We start from the raw sequence: 16,377 nt of genomic DNA, 5'->3' as shown, positions 1-16,377 counted from the left end.
GACAGTGAAAATGGTGAAGCTAAAATTATTTTTATAAACACTTTTTTTGCGAATTAGCATTATTTATAGCATTTTATTCAATGTATTTTATTTTGATTACATGACATAAACTTTTTCAGCGTCTTTTAGATCATAAACTTCTTTACTTCGAGGACAAATAATTTTACCACCATTGTCTATGGCCATTTGTTTGAGTGAAAGTTCTCCATAAACATTTCCATTTGGTAGGACCATTGGATGATTGTGCTCATTTAAAGGTTGACCAGAGATGTGACACACTAAACGAGATTGTGAACAATGTGAGCAAGGAAGGGGCATGGCCAACTTGTTCAGAAGATCCGAGCAAACAGGACAGTCTGGGTTCTTTTCCGTTTCCTTACTATAACATTGGGGTGTCTTGAGCGCCGAAAGACCTGACTGGAGAGTAATTGCAAAAACAGATGTTGGACTTAGTTGGTACAATTTGAAATTTGCTTGGCGAAATTGTTCAACCAAATTAGACCAACGTGATTCTTCAAATAATGTCCTGTAAGGTTCAACTTCAGTATCAGGACTGAAAGCGAGTAGTCCCATAACATGTTGAAGGTCTATCTTTTGATCACCCTCCACACAGCTCAAATATTTACGTGCATGTTTAATTGCTTCAATTCGCTTGTTTTGTCTGATAAATTCAATGAATTCTTGTTGTCGTAGATTAAACTCTAACGGACTTTTGATTTTGCGAAGTTTTGACTTGTTGTCGTGGCACCAAGCTAGGCACTGTCCTGTCTCTTTACGAAGAAGTGATTCTTCAACTTGTCTTGAAACAAGGAATAAATCAATATTTGTTAAATGTTCAATATTGGAATGAACTGCTAATTTGATTGCAGAGTCATAATAACCAGATCGTAAAAAATGTTCTACCAACATTCTGTCCAAACGACGTTTTTTCCATTGTTTGATTGAAGTTTCCGTGGCTCGTGGATTACAATACTCTTTTAAATGTTCCAAGCGACGTTTACAACACTTAGCAGCATCTAGTTCATCCATGATACTTTCTTTGGCCTTGCGCTTAAGAACGGTCAGTTTCTCAACAACACCCGATAAAAGATCAGTAATACTTCCAACTGTGGCTGCACTTGAGCCTTGCCCAAGGACAGCTTTCTCTAAGCTATTGACACAGCTTTGAACATGACAAACCTCTCGATCAATACTTTTCTGAGCTCCACGGAATTTTTTATTCAATATTTCATAGGGTACTTTAAGGGTGGGATGTTCAAGACTTTTGATATCCTGGTTCTCCATGACAAAATCCATAGTTAATCTGGTAAATGAAATTGGCCATTTAATAAATGGTAAAATAAAAATAAAGTCTCATGATTAGTGCTAAGCATATTCACAACAATAGCATTCAAAAAGAAAGACCATTCAAAAAATCGAGAATAACCTTTTAATGTAAACAATCACTTACCTATTAGAGTATGAACGGCCACCAGAGAGACACAATTAGCCTCTTAATCACAGTTAATTAAAATTTTACTTTAAGCAAGAAGTCCTGTAAATAATCTAATTAATAAACAAATACAAAAAAAAGTGTTGAGCTTTGTCAACTGCTTTGACTGAAGTCTCAAGTCTCAGTATCTCCCTCTATCAATGAAAAAAGTTACCCTAACAAAAACAATTTTCAGTTTTGATTCTTAATAGCACAACAGATAACCCTAATCAAATTAAATCATTTTAAATAAATAAACCTTTGATCAAAATACAAGCAATGAATAAATAAATGGAAAATTTGAGTCTTAAATCATCAAATGTGACCAAATTATGCTATGGTAAGCGTTGAATTAAATGAAGGACTTGCAATTCAAACTTTGAATCTCTACCTGAATTGGAAAACAATTTGATAGTGCCACTTGAGAAATTTATTAATCAAAACAAATATGAATTTTCTGTGTATTTGTCTAAGGAAATGAATCCTAACTTTCTCATTCTATTGCATTTCCCCTGTGATTTATAAATTTATGAATTTTCATGCGAATCAATAAAATCTGGTGTATTATTAAATAATTAATAAACCACATAAATCTGTTTACAATTGATCAGATTCAACGGGTAAAATCAAGATAAGGTTCAGATGAATCTCCTTCTGTTAATTGTCTATGATTGTTTGAATAATTGAAAGATATTGAATTGAACATTCAATTTTTTATTAAACCTTTTTGATTAATTTATACATTTTTAAATTCAGAAATGTGTTGATAGGTGACTATTTAGTAAATTAATTAATGATTCTTTGATTTTGTGAGCAATCCGATAAAAAGCTAGTTAGTATAATCAATCAATTGAAATCATGAAGCTTTTGATAACCAATGATCTTGAAATAAAATGCCAACAAATTAAGCTATTTATTAAGAGGAATCGTGAACTGTTTAAAACGAGGACTGTTTGATGATCTCTGATGATGTGAGGTAAAAATTTGAGAATCTTGTTCCTTTTGATGCTTTTCATGGCACCCATCCTTTCCCTTTAAATATCTATTCTTGGTAACTCTAATTAGGTGAATAGGATTCATCTTGGTAGACTGTAAATCTTTCTCACCATTTCTTCAGTTTGTTTTTCTGAGAGGAATCACTTTGATCAAAAGCATTTTCGTCTTTTCTCATCCTTCACAGATACCATCATCACAACCAATATTTTGTTCATCTGTTCACAATCTCCCACTCCTTTCGAATCCATTAGAAACCATTTTTCATCGCTAGTGAATATTTTACAAGTTTGTTTGTTCAATCTTCTCTTATTTAACTCCTTTATTATAAAGAAATTTTGAAAAGATAAACTGTGATAAAAAAGTGGAAAAGAAAAATCTTGATTGATTGTTTGTGTTACTAGCTATCGATTTAACTATCTCGATCCAAAAATCGTTCACATTGAGAACATCATCAGCATGGGCAATCAGTTGACCCAGTGCATTGAATTGGCTAATAGCGCAGCATCAGTGTTATCACCAGATGGAAAAAGTTCAACAGCAGCCTCATTCATTGGACCAGACACACTAAAAAAATTAAATGTTAATGAAGAGGTGATCCAAGACGGAATAAAGGCTTTAAGTGAGCTAGTTCTAAAGCCTAAACTTAAGCCTGCTCCAGCTCCTAGAAAACCAAAAGATATTCACAATGTAAGTCTGGAAAGACCCTTATCATTATATTCAGGGAAGAAACCAATATTTAGATAGATGAAACGGTTAGCAACACTGAACAGCCATAATTGAACTGGATGTTTAACGAGAAAATTTTCACAATGAAATGTTGATAATGGCCAGATTTTTTCCATACCTATCCTGGAATATTCATATTTCATGAAATTCTGCAATAATCAACATAATACAGTTTTTTGAGACCAATTTCCATTTATTTATATGTGATATTCATGTCATGAGGTTTAGTATCAGGATAACATAACAGCTAATGGTAATAAAATCATATTTTACATTTCATCTTCAACGATCGCCTCTTCTTGATGCTTCATTGATACAATTGACTCAGATTCTTCGATGACTCCGTTTAATTTTTCTATAAGACTTTGTAGTTGTTCATGCGATTGTATCCTCTTATTAATAGTTTCAATACCTTTGCTTAATTCATGACTCTGTCCAAGAATATTTCGAGTATCATCAATGGTTTCTTCAATTTCACTACAGGTTTTTAAAATCTGGGCAGTTAGCTCTTCATCCTCATTTAGATTGGCACTGACTTCATCATAAATTTTCACTTCTTCATTTAGAAAATGATCAACACAGTTCTGAAGATAAACATAATGAATAAAATGGAAAGATTTAATTAGAAAAACAAGATTAAAGATAAATTGAATCACTTACCTTGAAATAATTGAAGTAAACCTTGTCAGCTTTTTTAGTAAACTTTTTGAGTCGAGAAACTCTCTCTTCAACAACTTTACTGGTGAATTTGTGTTTTTCAGTTAAAGTTGAAGTAATTTCATTAAAAATAACGTCTAACTGGGAATCAAGATCTTCCATATTAATTAAAAACGAGATAAATTCAATCAAAATTGTTGTCAAAAAAGCGTTCACAATCAAAACAATAAGACAAGCTGAGCCTGAGACCCTTCTTCCCGCCAAATGTTTGGTCAGCAACCATTGGTGACTGAAGATAGGTGGAGCTACAATTTATCCAGATTGAAAGGCACTAAATTCAAATATTTGACAAAAGAATGTTTTTATTAATTTAAATCAATTTAACACTTAATAATTTGACATAATCAATCAGAATAATAATAATACGGTTAGTGTTGAAATTTTTAGTACAATTTTTTAATGTTTTCCATCAACTGACCTGACACTTCAAGACAGAGTTTTCAGAGGAGACACTGACTCAAGGGTTGTTGACATGACTGAATATTTTGTAATTGGTTAACCCAGTGAAATATTTCTAATGTAATGAATTATCTGAGTGACAATCATAATTTTAAAAATTGAAAAACACTCTTAAAGATCAGATGATTATCTCTGAGTGTTGTGAGGCTAGGAAACCAGAAAACCAATTTACTTGATACTTCAATATTACACTATCTCTATTCACCAGTATTACTGTCTCTTGTTACACATGAGTTGCTTGGTGTTGTCTTGTTCAATGTTTTTCTTTTTTTAATTGTTACATCTCTACCTCTTTGTGGAGACTATCGCTACAATTTGGGGCCAATTTATTTTAGCTTCAGATTTAATTTCTTTATTATTAAACCAAAGGTCTTCAACCAATTGGACGGTCAAGTTTATTAATAAGTGTCCATCTTATTTCTATGTAAATCTTTATTAAATCATCTTCATCTTAACTCAGTGAAAGTGACTCAACATTATAAAGTAATAAACCTGAAGACCCACCCGGATTTTTGTTACTCAAATCGGATTATGTTTTAGTTAATATTTGATACATTTTAGGGTCATTTTAATCGTTGAATTTTTCTGTGATTTTGATATGTCCATTAACTAACCTAATCCCAAGTTGATTTTTATCCATCTGTAACTCGATATAGCTGGCTATTTATTTATTTGTTGGCACCATTGTGTCTATTTAAAAGTGGACTTGTGTTTTGGGCTTGCCTGGTTTCATCCTATGATTGACATTAACATCAGTATTAACATCAGCAGTTATATTAGTCATCTAAACACACGGACAACTACGAGTTAACCCTTTATTCTGGTCGTTAAATTTTATTTAGGTTTTCAGTGCCTGATAATTCATTCCAGCCATTTTCTATTACCATATTTATTGTTTTAATTTCCCGTACTTCTTAGCTGTTGGGGTTATCTCAAATTTTATACGATCTTTTTCGCTTCTATCAGATTTTCTCTTACCTTTAACAGTTTGGTATCTAAGACAATATTAAATACACATAATAAAACCAATTATTACTCTTGGTAGACACCTTTAAGATCACATTGAGCGCAGTGTTGATATTGATAGAAGTTGACATTACCATTTCCAAATTCCAGTTATTTCTCAATTTCATTCCTCCACCAACCCTTGTTAAGTGTTGAATACTCGGACAGAATCATTTAAAGTGCATTTACCCATCGATATCAAATATTTAACCAAGTTCTGAAGGCATTTATTCACTGGTGACCCATTATTGACCTGTTTTTACTCAGTTAACAGTCAATTCCAAGTATCTCCAAGATAGCTTAATCATCATCACCATCTTTCCATTCGAATGACATAAAGCCTTGTATACAATGGGAGAGCCACATTTCTACAAGGTAAACAACTAGTACTTTATATCTGTTTCTATCATCTCCTTTTTCCTTCCTTTTTTCCTATTCTATTTTCTCACTCATCTTTAGCTACCACGTCTTCACGATTCTGACGTTCAATTCAACTCTCTGACCATATAAACTTTCCATATTGTTTCATTCACACCCAACTGTTGATATCTTATGTATTATAAAAGTGTTTTTTTGCTCTCTTCAACCAATCTTATAATTTTGGGTCACTGATTGGTGATAATTAGCTTTAAAATTTTAATTTCATCGTTAAATATTTCTATAAATGGCTGTTCATAATGTTGGTTTCAAATTTTTCTATCAAGTGGAATCTCAGTTGAGTTGATCTCGGTTAATTTTATTTTATTTAGTTTTCTAGTGCAATTCAATTCTCATTTTATTGGTCTAGTTCAACTTAACGGAAGTTCCACTTATTCTGTGTTACCCTGTTTTCCCAACAATCTGTATTGTCTGTGAAATCTATCGGTTTCTCATCTTCTCAATTTACTCTGTTCTTTAACTTAATTTGCTAGTGAAAATTTTGATTAATACTTTATTCATTTGGATAATTTTCTTGATAATTATTCATAGTTTGGTGAACATGGATCTGGATTCCGAGCTCCTAATCCCGATGCCATTCAAGATTTCCACAAAATTCGTGACCAATGTCTCCAAAGTGGACAATTGTTTGAAGATAAATCGTTTCCAGCCATTGGAGCATCTCTATTTTTCTCAAGTCGTAAAGGCAACGAATTCAAATGGATGAGACCTAAAGAATTAGTCGATGATCCCAAATTCATTTTGGAAGGTAAATCATTCTCAATTATTAACTGTAGGCTGTGTTATTTATCTGTGTCCTTTCCTTCGAACAATTTATTCCTTTTCAAGAGCAAGTGGTTAGTTATTTGAAATCCGCTGAGTCTCTTTTAATTTCTCAATATTTCCAAGGTTTCTACACTCACACAGCTTAATTTACTTCCAGCTTCTAATCAACATTTTAACATCATGTATCCTACTGTCTCACTGTTTCTTGTTTTTACCTGACAATAGGTACATCAGTGAAAATTGTCTGTTTTCAGGTTCTCCAGGGACAATGTCATTAAATTATGTATTTGCATACATTAATGAACCTTTCACTCTCTTTACATGATCCCTTCTTTATTTCAGTTGTAGTCAATAGTTTACTTTGTCTCAACTATTTCTCAAAACATAAAATTTCTTCATTTTTACCTGATCGACACACCCAATTTTGGTTCTAGCTTGATGGTCAAAAGCCAACTCAAACCCATTATGTTCATAAGTATTATCAGATATTCAGTATGTTCAAAAACTGATGGTCATTTAGTAACATATTGATGTGTCATCATATGGAAAGCCAATTTGAATCTTGCTCAATATGATTCCTGCAACTGTCAAAGCTGCATTAATCAATCTAATTCATTGTCTCCAACCTGAATTGGATTCATTAACCTCTACTCCAATAGCTGTATAATTTTACCTAATACATTGTTATATTGTGACTCGTTGTATTGATTAGCTGGTTGTTTATCCTTGAAATCCAGGAATGAACTAGAATTACTGATTTTCTTTTGGATGATAAACATGATTTAGAAATGTAAGCAATTTGAGTGAGAAAATGTCAAGAAAAAGCTTCTGTCTTGATTAAGACTCTTGTTTAAGTTTATTTGCTTAATGTTGGAAAAATATAAATAGCTATTCAGAAGTAATCGAAGCTATCGATTTAAAATTAATTTTCAAATTTTCTTTGGCAGTCAAGAGTTATAAACCAATGCTGACATTTCATAGAAACACTAAACTATTTTGCTGTTCACATTATTCATTGAGCCAATATTTTGCTATCAGAATCAGTAACACCAATCAATGAAGTTTCATATTACTCGCAGATCTTGAAAATTTCAATGCTTAACCGTCATGACCTTAACTAACTGACTGTCATGTAACCGGTTTGTTTAAACATTCAAGTTAATGTTTTCCTCATTATTGATAAATCAAATCAATAAAATGTTAATTTTAGACCATTATGATGATCACATTCAAAAAATTCAGACTCTTAAGCTTTTTTATCCTTCACTTCAACTTATTGGCAGTTTGAAAATATTTCACTCGCTCAGTAACTTAACTAATCACAACAATGAATTAGTTAATTCGTTTAACAACATTGACTAATTCACTGACTATTATCTTTCCAGTTCTCGTAGTAATTCAAATTAATGACTTGACGGTTAATTGTTTACTTATAATTTCTATTCATGTGTGCTTCCTTTGCTGTATATTTTGTATCATTGATGTCTGAGCAAAATTCAATAGGAAATTACTGTACATTCATCATTTTATCGTATAATTTCCTCTCACAATTTTATCTGTCAATCCTGAATAGCAATCTGAAGTTCAATAATTTCCTAGGTTATACACAATTCCACTGAAACCAATTAAGTAAATTATCCTTTACATCAGTTATCTGATTCAAAATGAACTCAAATTAACCATTCTGCCTTTTTAACCCATTGTCTCAATGTTTGACAATTATCACATTTTGTTTTACATCGATGATGCCAAATAACAAAATTCAATGTTTAAAACAATTCTTAACCCAAATGATAATAAGTTTATGCAACCCTATTCAGTTTATGAAAATGTTTACTCTGATAAGATGCTATAAAAGGCGGGAAACCTTAATTTTGGCTTGATTATAGTGTGATTGTTTCGCTTGGAAACATTTTAATGTTTCCTAAAATGCTATGTACACCATCATGATTAACATCGTCTTCTTAGGCTCGGTTCCAATCCTGAAATGCTCAAATTCACTTGATAAACATTCAGACTTGTTTTCCCTTCAAAATTTTCATTTTTGCTTCAATTTTACTTGACAGTCTCTACTTCACTTTACAAGTTGAACAGTTTCAAATGATCTACTGTTTAACTCAAAATTTGTATTTTTTCTACATCTAACTTCATTGAACTTTTTGTATTTATTTTGCACTCAACTATTAACTTGCACTTTGTATACAAAACATTCATTTATTGTTAACGATTTACAATTGAACTATTTTCTTATCTGGATAATATCTGTCATTTGGTCATTAATCTGGTAAATTCAGAAATGGTACTCGTTCAAGCTTTCATCAAGTTTTTCATAGGTTTACTCATCAGTTTAATTTGAACTCAAAGCTTCATCTGAGTTATATTTTGGCAAATTAAATCTTTTATTAGATTTAACAAAAAAAAGTTGTAGGCTTGAAAGGAGTTAAAATTCTGGAAGATTACTTCATCTTTCAATCATCTTGAAATTACCTCTTAATTTTTTTCTGTATCTTCTAATTATTATATTACAGGAGCTTCACGTTTCGATGTTTGTCAAGGCGAGCTCGGTGATTGTTGGCTTCTTGCTTCAATTGCTAATTTGACACTCAATGAGAAACTCTTCAGGAGAGTTGTTCCTCATGATCAATCTTTTGGTTCCGATTATGCTGGTTTGTATTTTTTAACACTTCTTGGACTGGAAATTAAATTTTATCATTAATTTTTCATCTGTTTTTTTCTCTTCTTTAAACAGGAATCTTTCATTTCCGTTTCTGGCAATATGGTAAATGGATTGATATTTGCGTTGATGATCGATTACCAACCATGAATGGAAAGCTTGTTCTCATGCATTCAAAGGATAGGAATGAATTCTGGAGCGCACTTTTAGAGAAAGCTTATGCAAAGTACTGTTACTATTGACTGATAATCTTGTTTCTATGAAATTCTGAATAACATCTTATCGTGATGTTTTTATTATTAGATTGCATGGCAGTTATGAAGCCTTAAAAGGAGGAACTGTTACAGAGGCGCTAACTGATTTCACTGGTACAAAAATTTTACACTTCTTTTCATCATCGCTCCCAATCCAATTCATGATCTATATCTCAAGTTACACTAAACCCAATCTTTGTCTCACTTTCCCAATTTTTCAGGTGGTTTGACTGAATTCTATGAGATTCAATCAGATGAATGTCCAGCCAATCTGCTTCAAATAATGACTAAAGCGCACCAAAGATCTTCTTTTATGGGCTGTTCTATTGATGCTCTTGACGCTTCTTCAATGGAATCAGAATTACCAAATGGTAATTATTATGATGGTTTTCAAATTACTTCATTCGCCTTTTTTTAATTGCAATTTTTTCAATATTTTGATCGTTCCAGGTTTGATCAAAGGACATGCATACTCTATAACAGCAGTTCGATGTGTTGACCTAAAAACTTCTCGGGTTCAAGGTGATTATCAACCAATGCTCAATTTGCTTCATAAATAACACAATTTTACCTAATAATTATTACTTGTTTTTGGTAGGAAAAATTCCCTTGATTCGTATACGAAATCCATGGGGAAATGAAGCTGAATGGAAAGGGCCTTGGGGTGACGGGTTAGTTGGTTTATCTGTTCATAACCAGTAAATTTAATATTAATCACTTTATTACTTAATTTATTACATAGATCACGAGAGTGGACTTTGGTTTCTGAGGAAGAAAAGAAAAGTCTTGAATTAAATTTCGATCACGATGGTGAATTTTGGATGACATTCCAAGATTTCAAAGCTAACTTCACTAAACTTGAAATTTGTCATCTCAAACCTGAGCCTACTGGTTAGTAACAGAATGATGAATGTTTTGAGCCTCATACAAAAATTGCGACGCAATAAATTTACTGCGGTATAAATGATAATATTAATGGTATAAATTTTTTCCTTTTTCATAGGTACAAATGAGAGCAAAAAGGTTTGGAGTGAAGTGCATTTTGAAGGTGAATGGGTTGCTGGTGTAACTGCTGGAGGTTGTCGTAATAATATCCAAACATTTGCCAGTAATCCTCAGTACATAATTGAACTAAAAGACCATGATGAGGATGATGAAGATGATCTTTGTACTCTTATTGTTGGTCTTATGCAAAAAAATCGTCGTGCTAAACGTAAAATGGGTCTCGATTCATTGACCATTGGGTTTGCTGTTTACGCAATCAAAGATGGCCTTTTTTCTTATGGAGATGAGCCAGCTGCTGTTCGAGGTTATGCTCGTCGTCAATTGCTACCAACAGAGTTTTTCAAGTACAACGCTTCAGTTGCCAGATCTCCTACTTTCATCAATTTGAGAGAAGTTTCATCTCGTATGAGGCTTCCTCCCGGTCAATATTGTATTATACCGTCCACATTTGATCCCAATGAGGAAGGTGAATTTCTGCTGCGTATATTCACCGAGAGGCCACCCTCAACTGCCGAAGAAAACGATGACGAAGTTGGTTATTGCCCAGAAGATATTGATCAACATAATGTTATTGCCATCGATGACTCGAAAGACAAAGTAAGAAGAGATGGAAAAAGATCAGCGATAACCTCATTTTTGCTTGATTTTAATTTATTTTACCCAAATGGTTTATTTGATTTATTTGGTTTGATCAAAATTTATTTTATTAACAATGTCTTTGCATGTAATTTTGTTTTTTTTATATTAACCTCTTATCCTTATGTCTTGCTTTTATGTTTAAACAATTGAATGGTGAATGAATTTTTGTAATTATGTGTGTATCTAACCCGAATTTTTCAGGTCGCTGAAGAAGATATTATTCGCCGTGAAGTTAAACCACCTTTACCAGGTCCAGGCGCAGGAATACTCGATGTTCAAAACATAACCCGTTATATTGAGATATTTGATACAGTCATGAATGGTCTTCGTTTTGTGTTAACAAACTGTGTCCAAAGTGAAGAAACACAAGTTTGTCATTCCTTCATTTTACCTCTAATGATGCACAAAATTTTTAGATGATAACATTGTAACGTCTTTTCTTGATTGCTCATATCAAGTAACAGATTAACAACATTCGCATGAGTCTCTACAAGTTTCGAGACTGTCGTTTATACTAATCGTTCGTCGTTGCAATATTCTCATCCACCAAATTCATCTAACATAAATTAGATTTGCTCTTTTTTCATTCAACAATTTCTTTTCTTTTTCAGGAATCCGTTCAACAATCACAGGGAACAAAAGTTTTATCGACCAAAACAGCCGATTTCTTTTCTAAAATCGCTGGTGAAGACATGGAAGTTGATGCTGCTGAATTACAAGAAATACTTAATCATGCACTCAAGAAAGGTAACGAAAATATCACTATTTAATGAATTCATTTCATTTCCTGTCATTACTAAAACAGATGCTTGGGTATTGCTAGTGTTTTAACGATTAACCTTTTTCTCTTTCTAAATTAACAAAATTTTTCCATGCTAATCCTCATCTATAATTCACATTAACTTCATTAACCTTTTTGGATTTGTAAAATAAGCTATTGGTAAGAATATCTCATTCAATTTCTTCAACCCTAAAATAGTTTAGATTGCTTGCTGGGTTAATTTAACATTCAATGTTGTATTAAATGCGTACAATACATTTCTAAACACCATAATAATAACTTTAATATAATACAGTTTAATGATGACAAAATACAGATAATGGACACATTTTTTCAGTATATTCTGAAATGGTCACATCTCTTCTTGATGTTATCCTTTGCATTTCAAAGGATTTTTACATCTTGTATCATCGCGCTCTGTTTTCATGAATTGTACTGCTTTCAGTCTATGAATTTAATATAGACTTAAATTTTAATATCAATAGCTTTGCATGGCCTTTAAGATTATTTAAATCTTTAAATATAAGATTGATTGATTAACTCATTTCTTTTATATCATTAGAATTCAAGTTCGATGGCTTCTCCTTGGATACATGTCGATCTATGATAGCTTTACTCGATGATGACAGATCAGGTAATTTTAATTCATTATGTTTTCAATTCTAACCATATTTGGAACAATTAAATAAAAAAATTCTTCTCTTTCTCTTAAGGTAAACTCGGTTTGGATGAATTCACATCTCTATGGACCAAAGTTAGACATTGGTGTGATGTCTTCAAAAGCCATGACAAAGATTCAAGTGGAACCATTAACACTGCAGAGCTTCGTGCTGCTCTTCACGAAACTGGCCTGTCTGTTAATCGGCAAATACTGATTCTCATTGTTCATCGTTATGGAGATATTAGTGGCAAAAAACACGATAATTCAGTGAAACACGAGAGACATTTATCATTTGATAACTTTATCCACGTTTGCTTAAAATTGAAACACAGTATTGAAATTTGGAACAATCAAAACTCATCTTTTGCTCGTTCGCTACCAAAAGTCTCCTCAGGAGCTTTATTCACTCTCGATGAGGTAATTTTTTCATCTACATTTTCCCGAATCTTTCCATCTAATACTTTGCTATTTCAATGTTAACACATTTTATTGTTTCTTTCTTCCTTTACAGTGGGTTGAAAAAGTAATGTACTGCTAATGGAGTCTACACTGGATGGCAATTATTCTCAAAATTATGTCTTCAAGATTGTGTCTTAACTGAAGATAAACCAATGCTGAAACTGATACTCGCCATGCACACGTTTACATTATTCATATAAAGCATCAAGTGGACAAAATTATGTGCTGCTCGATTTTAATTTTCTTGTCTTGCAATCATTGTTATCCTGAAATCTTGTAACCCTTTTCCCATTGTTTCCTCATACTATGTTTATCGTTTGATCAATCACCACCAAGACTGTGATTCAATTGATAACTACATTGTATTTGTCAATTTGTCTCTTTCATTGTGTTTAATTTTCAGCCAAAATTACCTCGGTTTCCTTGGTTTGTTCAGTTTAATTTTGTTGTTCCCTCTTTTTCTTTTGACCAAACAATGAAAAAAACTGTGCTGTATTTTACCTCATGATTAATTAAAACTAAAATCATTTATTACAACAATAACAATTTAAAGTTCAACTATCAATTGATTGAACAATTTAACAATTCACAGAGCTTTGAACATGATTGAGAAAGCAACATGCATTTGATACATAATTTCAATATCATCTCGTTATCACGGTGACAAATAGCAACAATAAGCTTCCATTTTCCAAGAGAAACTGTCAAATGAAACAAAATTAACAGATTATGCACCTAAATACAAACTTGTATTTAAGCAATTAGACTAAAATTAAACTTAGGCCTAACTTATAATGCGATTTGTAATCAAAAAAGCAATTGAAATGACCACTTACCATCAGATATTGAAGATTATCCATAAGAAAAAGTTGGCCAACATAGAAACCAACTTTGGAATATTGCATTCTCTCTATTGTTAATAGACCCTGAAAGATATAATTAAGATGTAATTGTTGAGAAATGATATCAAATTGTATAAAATGTTACAAAATTATTACTATTGATGGTTGTAATTGAATTAAAATGACAAACCTTCAATTTGATCGTAGTCTGGCATTTACAGCAACACGACATTCGATAGTTAAGTTTCTCACATTTAGATATCTGAAATGACGGATAAAAATAGAAAGCTTTGGTACCTGTTGATTTTCCTAGCAATTAACATGTAATTAAAATAAAAATAAGCTTACAATTCGAAGAGCAAAGGCTGAAGCTTCATTGACCATGGTTAATATTTGAAGAGCAAGCAGTCCAAGTCCAGTAATAATGTAATTCAACGTTGAATCACCGGTTCCATAAATGGCTCCAGTGAATAGAGCGAAATCGGTACCAAGGCAGCCCAACAAGTAACCATAGAAGGTAATTGGACTCAATTGGTATTTCATTATTTTAATCTGGTTGTAACAAAAATTTGATGAATGCCAGTATTCAGCACAATCATTTGAATCAGCTTGGGTTGGGTCAGCATTACATTTAGATGTTGTCATTGATTTGATAGCTTTTTTGTGTATATTGTCCAAGGCGAAAGCCGAGTGAATCATGAGTATTATAATGTGAGTGAAACACCAAGTTACATTGTGAACTACAAAAATGATGACAAAAGCAACACTGGGCACAGTTATTAGTATGGTAACGTCAGTTAAAAGTGTCCAACCGAGCTTTAGGTCAACCCGAAGTACAGCAAAAATATGATACAAAATGAGTGCTATTCCACTGATTATTGTTGAGAGGGAATAAAATTGCAACAATATAAAGGTGAACCATTTAAAGAGGTTACAATTGGTTGAACCTAAAAGGCAATGGATATCAAAAGAACCTGTACGAATAATGTCATCAAAAAATCGAAGGATTGTGTACTGGTCAATGTATTCACAGTAAATCGAGGCCCAACGGATTCCAAGAAGATTGATCAAGATGAAAATGGACGTCGCTATTTGAACCGATTGTTTCCTGGTGTCAGCTGTTAATGCTAAAAATATAATGTAACCAAGAACTGTAATGCAAAGAGCGTCCAAACCAGTGCTGATTAACCTTTTCTTTACTGGAATGATTCCTTTCTGTGAATAACCACGAATACAAACTAACCAGAATTTGCCTAAATCATTCATCTTGATTAAATGATCAACCAATTGTTCAGTTGAAGTGTTGCGTTCAAGATAGTTGACACCTTTGGCAATTAAATCATCTTTTAATCCAGCCAACCAGTTGAATGGGAAATCGGTTAACATTTTAACTAATTGAACATTAAACTTGATAAATATGTTCATAGAGACAAACAACGAACTGGTAAATGGTTAATCTTCAAATATCCAAGTAAATGAGTACTTGACAATCATTTTACTATTTTCAGCCTTATTAAACATTCATCATAAATTTGCTTTAATGCAAGTTTAATGTATGTTGAGTTGGAAATCAATATGATTGGGAACTTTGTTCATTTATCGAAACCTTGAAGTTTCTTGAGTTAAACTGAAAACGCAAATAAAAATTTATCATCTTAAATTGGAAATTGTCATGACTCATGAGATGGGACTAATTAATCAATGTAAGCTTTTGCTTTGAAAATGCAAAATTTAATATTTCAAAAAAAAATTTGATTGAAGATGAAATAAGCCGAATGTTTGATTTCACTAAAAGGAATTAATTTAACAGAATTTAAAAAATAACCCTTTCAAGACAAGCTTTTACAGACAAGAGAGACTCTTAAGATTTTAAAAAACATATTTGACTTAAACCTGTCTTGGTATTTTCAATTTTTGCTGTAAAGCAAATGATTGTTGTTCATTATCTGAATCTTTGATGTTTCCATTGGCGTACTTATTTTAATGAGCAAATGATGAAGATATTGAAACCATTTGAGCTTGAAAATATCCTTAAGGTTGGTTGACTTCGTTGTTGGTGACAATCAGGGTTCATTGTTAGTTAACATTCACAAATTGCTTGATAATAAATTGATATTGTGTTTAGGTAAAACAAAAATTGCGATCTTTGCACTTCGATCAACTAGTTTTGGGTTGATTTGTGAAGTTAAGGAGTAAGATCCTTTTCTGGCAATGAACAATTGTCAATGTTGATTGTTTATTGTCTATTTTGATGGGAATTATGATTAGGATGATGTTACGTCTTGATGACGAATAACGATTACGGTGTCCATCATTGTGAATCAAGAAAAACAAGGATGGCTCAAAGGTACTTTCCAAACACAATAGATGTTTATATCAAAATGAACTTGAAACTTACGAGAAATACCAGCAATGATTTAATTGATGTTATTAGTCATGGAGGTAATGATCAAGATTACTGTTACCATTCGGGTCAACTTTATAT

The 16,377-nt window shown here is 32.2% G+C and overlaps 4 protein-coding genes across 12 annotated transcripts; 1 reads left to right on the top strand and 3 right to left on the bottom strand.

Annotated features, from left to right (window-relative positions):
* Positions 1–53: 53 nt before the first annotated feature.
* Kaz (E3 ubiquitin-protein transferase Katazuke) lies at positions 54–1,565 on the bottom strand. Its single transcript, XM_015931514.3, has 2 exons — positions 1,451–1,565; positions 54–1,303 (listed from the first exon to the last, which is right to left on the bottom strand). Exon 2 carries the CDS (start codon positions 1,294–1,296, stop codon positions 97–99), a length of 1,200 nt encoding a protein of 399 aa, XP_015787000.1. The 5' UTR covers positions 1,297–1,303; positions 1,451–1,565; the 3' UTR covers positions 54–96.
* Positions 1,566–2,177: 612 nt separating this feature from the next.
* Positions 2,178–13,596, top strand: LOC107364063 (calpain-B). Of its 6 annotated transcripts, none has more exons than XM_015931358.3 (15): positions 2,178–3,154; positions 6,344–6,560; positions 9,106–9,243; positions 9,327–9,477; positions 9,555–9,619; positions 9,727–9,876; positions 9,956–10,027; positions 10,104–10,176; positions 10,248–10,396; positions 10,509–11,107; positions 11,351–11,518; positions 11,761–11,896; positions 12,493–12,564; positions 12,644–13,008; positions 13,103–13,596. In XM_015931358.3, the coding sequence occupies exons 1-15, from the start codon at positions 2,924–2,926 to the stop codon at positions 13,127–13,129; spliced, it is 2,613 nt and encodes an 870-aa protein (XP_015786844.1). In that variant the 5' UTR covers positions 2,178–2,923; the 3' UTR covers positions 13,130–13,596. The 6 variants fall into 6 exon arrangements, with proteins under 6 accessions (XP_015786844.1, XP_089126010.1, XP_089126011.1 ...); XM_089269885.1 differs by lacking the exon at positions 2,178–3,154 and adding an exon at positions 4,378–5,749; XM_089269886.1 differs by lacking the exon at positions 2,178–3,154 and adding an exon at positions 5,831–6,053.
* On the bottom strand, positions 3,366–4,109 carry LOC107364067 (uncharacterized). Its single transcript, XM_015931366.3, has 2 exons — positions 3,854–4,109; positions 3,366–3,777 (listed from the first exon to the last, which is right to left on the bottom strand). The coding sequence occupies exons 1-2, from the start codon at positions 4,010–4,012 to the stop codon at positions 3,463–3,465; spliced, it is 474 nt and encodes a 157-aa protein (XP_015786852.2). The 5' UTR covers positions 4,013–4,109; the 3' UTR covers positions 3,366–3,462.
* On the bottom strand, positions 13,559–15,447 carry LOC107364066 (uncharacterized). Of its 4 annotated transcripts, none has more exons than XM_025161277.2 (4): positions 14,241–15,447; positions 14,083–14,154; positions 13,887–13,976; positions 13,559–13,796 (listed from the first exon to the last, which is right to left on the bottom strand). In XM_025161277.2, the coding sequence occupies exons 1-4, from the start codon at positions 15,315–15,317 to the stop codon at positions 13,770–13,772; spliced, it is 1,266 nt and encodes a 421-aa protein (XP_025017045.1). In that variant the 5' UTR covers positions 15,318–15,447; the 3' UTR covers positions 13,559–13,769. The 4 variants fall into 4 exon arrangements, with proteins under 4 accessions (XP_025017045.1, XP_015786851.1, XP_089126017.1 ...); XM_015931365.3 differs by having other exon boundaries at positions 13,559–13,751; XM_089269891.1 differs by lacking the exon at positions 14,083–14,154.
* Between the last annotated feature and the right edge of the window lie 930 nt (positions 15,448–16,377).

The sequence above is a fragment of the Tetranychus urticae genome, chromosome 3, assembly GCF_039701765.1.
Source record: "Tetranychus urticae isolate SD_2017Ah chromosome 3, NJAU_TeUrti_SD_1.0, whole genome shotgun sequence".
Taxonomy (NCBI): domain Eukaryota; kingdom Metazoa; phylum Arthropoda; class Arachnida; order Trombidiformes; family Tetranychidae; genus Tetranychus; species Tetranychus urticae.
Note: the sequence above shows the minus strand (reverse complement) of the source record. Positions and strands in the feature narration are given on the sequence as shown.

What these genes read in the sequence shown, in the direction of transcription:
- Kaz (XM_015931514.3), bottom strand. Translation starts at nt 1,296, where the DNA reads ATGGATTTTGTCATGGAGAACCAGGATATCAAAAGTCTTGAACATCCC.
- LOC107364063 (XM_015931358.3), top strand. Translation starts at nt 2,924, where the DNA reads ATGGGCAATCAGTTGACCCAGTGCATTGAATTGGCTAATAGCGCAGCA. An exon ending in TTAGAGAAAGCTTATGCAAA is followed by an intron (nt 9,478 to 9,554) that starts GTACTGTTACTA and finishes TTTTATTATTAG; the next exon opens with ATTGCATGGCAGTTATGAAG. An exon ending in AAAAACTTCTCGGGTTCAAG is followed by an intron (nt 10,028 to 10,103) that starts GTGATTATCAAC and finishes TGTTTTTGGTAG; the next exon opens with GAAAAATTCCCTTGATTCGT.
- LOC107364067 (XM_015931366.3), bottom strand. Translation starts at nt 4,012, where the DNA reads ATGGAAGATCTTGATTCCCAGTTAGACGTTATTTTTAATGAAATTACT. An exon ending in TTTACTTCAATTATTTCAAG is followed by an intron (nt 3,778 to 3,853) that starts GTAAGTGATTCA and finishes GTTTATCTTCAG; the next exon opens with AACTGTGTTGATCATTTTCT.
- LOC107364066 (XM_015931365.3), bottom strand. Translation starts at nt 15,317, where the DNA reads ATGAACATATTTATCAAGTTTAATGTTCAATTAGTTAAAATGTTAACC. An exon ending in AGACTACGATCAAATTGAAG is followed by an intron (nt 13,977 to 14,082) that starts GTTTGTCATTTT and finishes TATATCTTTCAG; the next exon opens with GGTCTATTAACAATAGAGAG. An exon ending in ATAATCTTCAATATCTGATG is followed by an intron (nt 13,752 to 13,886) that starts GTAAGTGGTCAT and finishes TTCATTTGACAG; the next exon opens with TTTCTCTTGGAAAATGGAAG.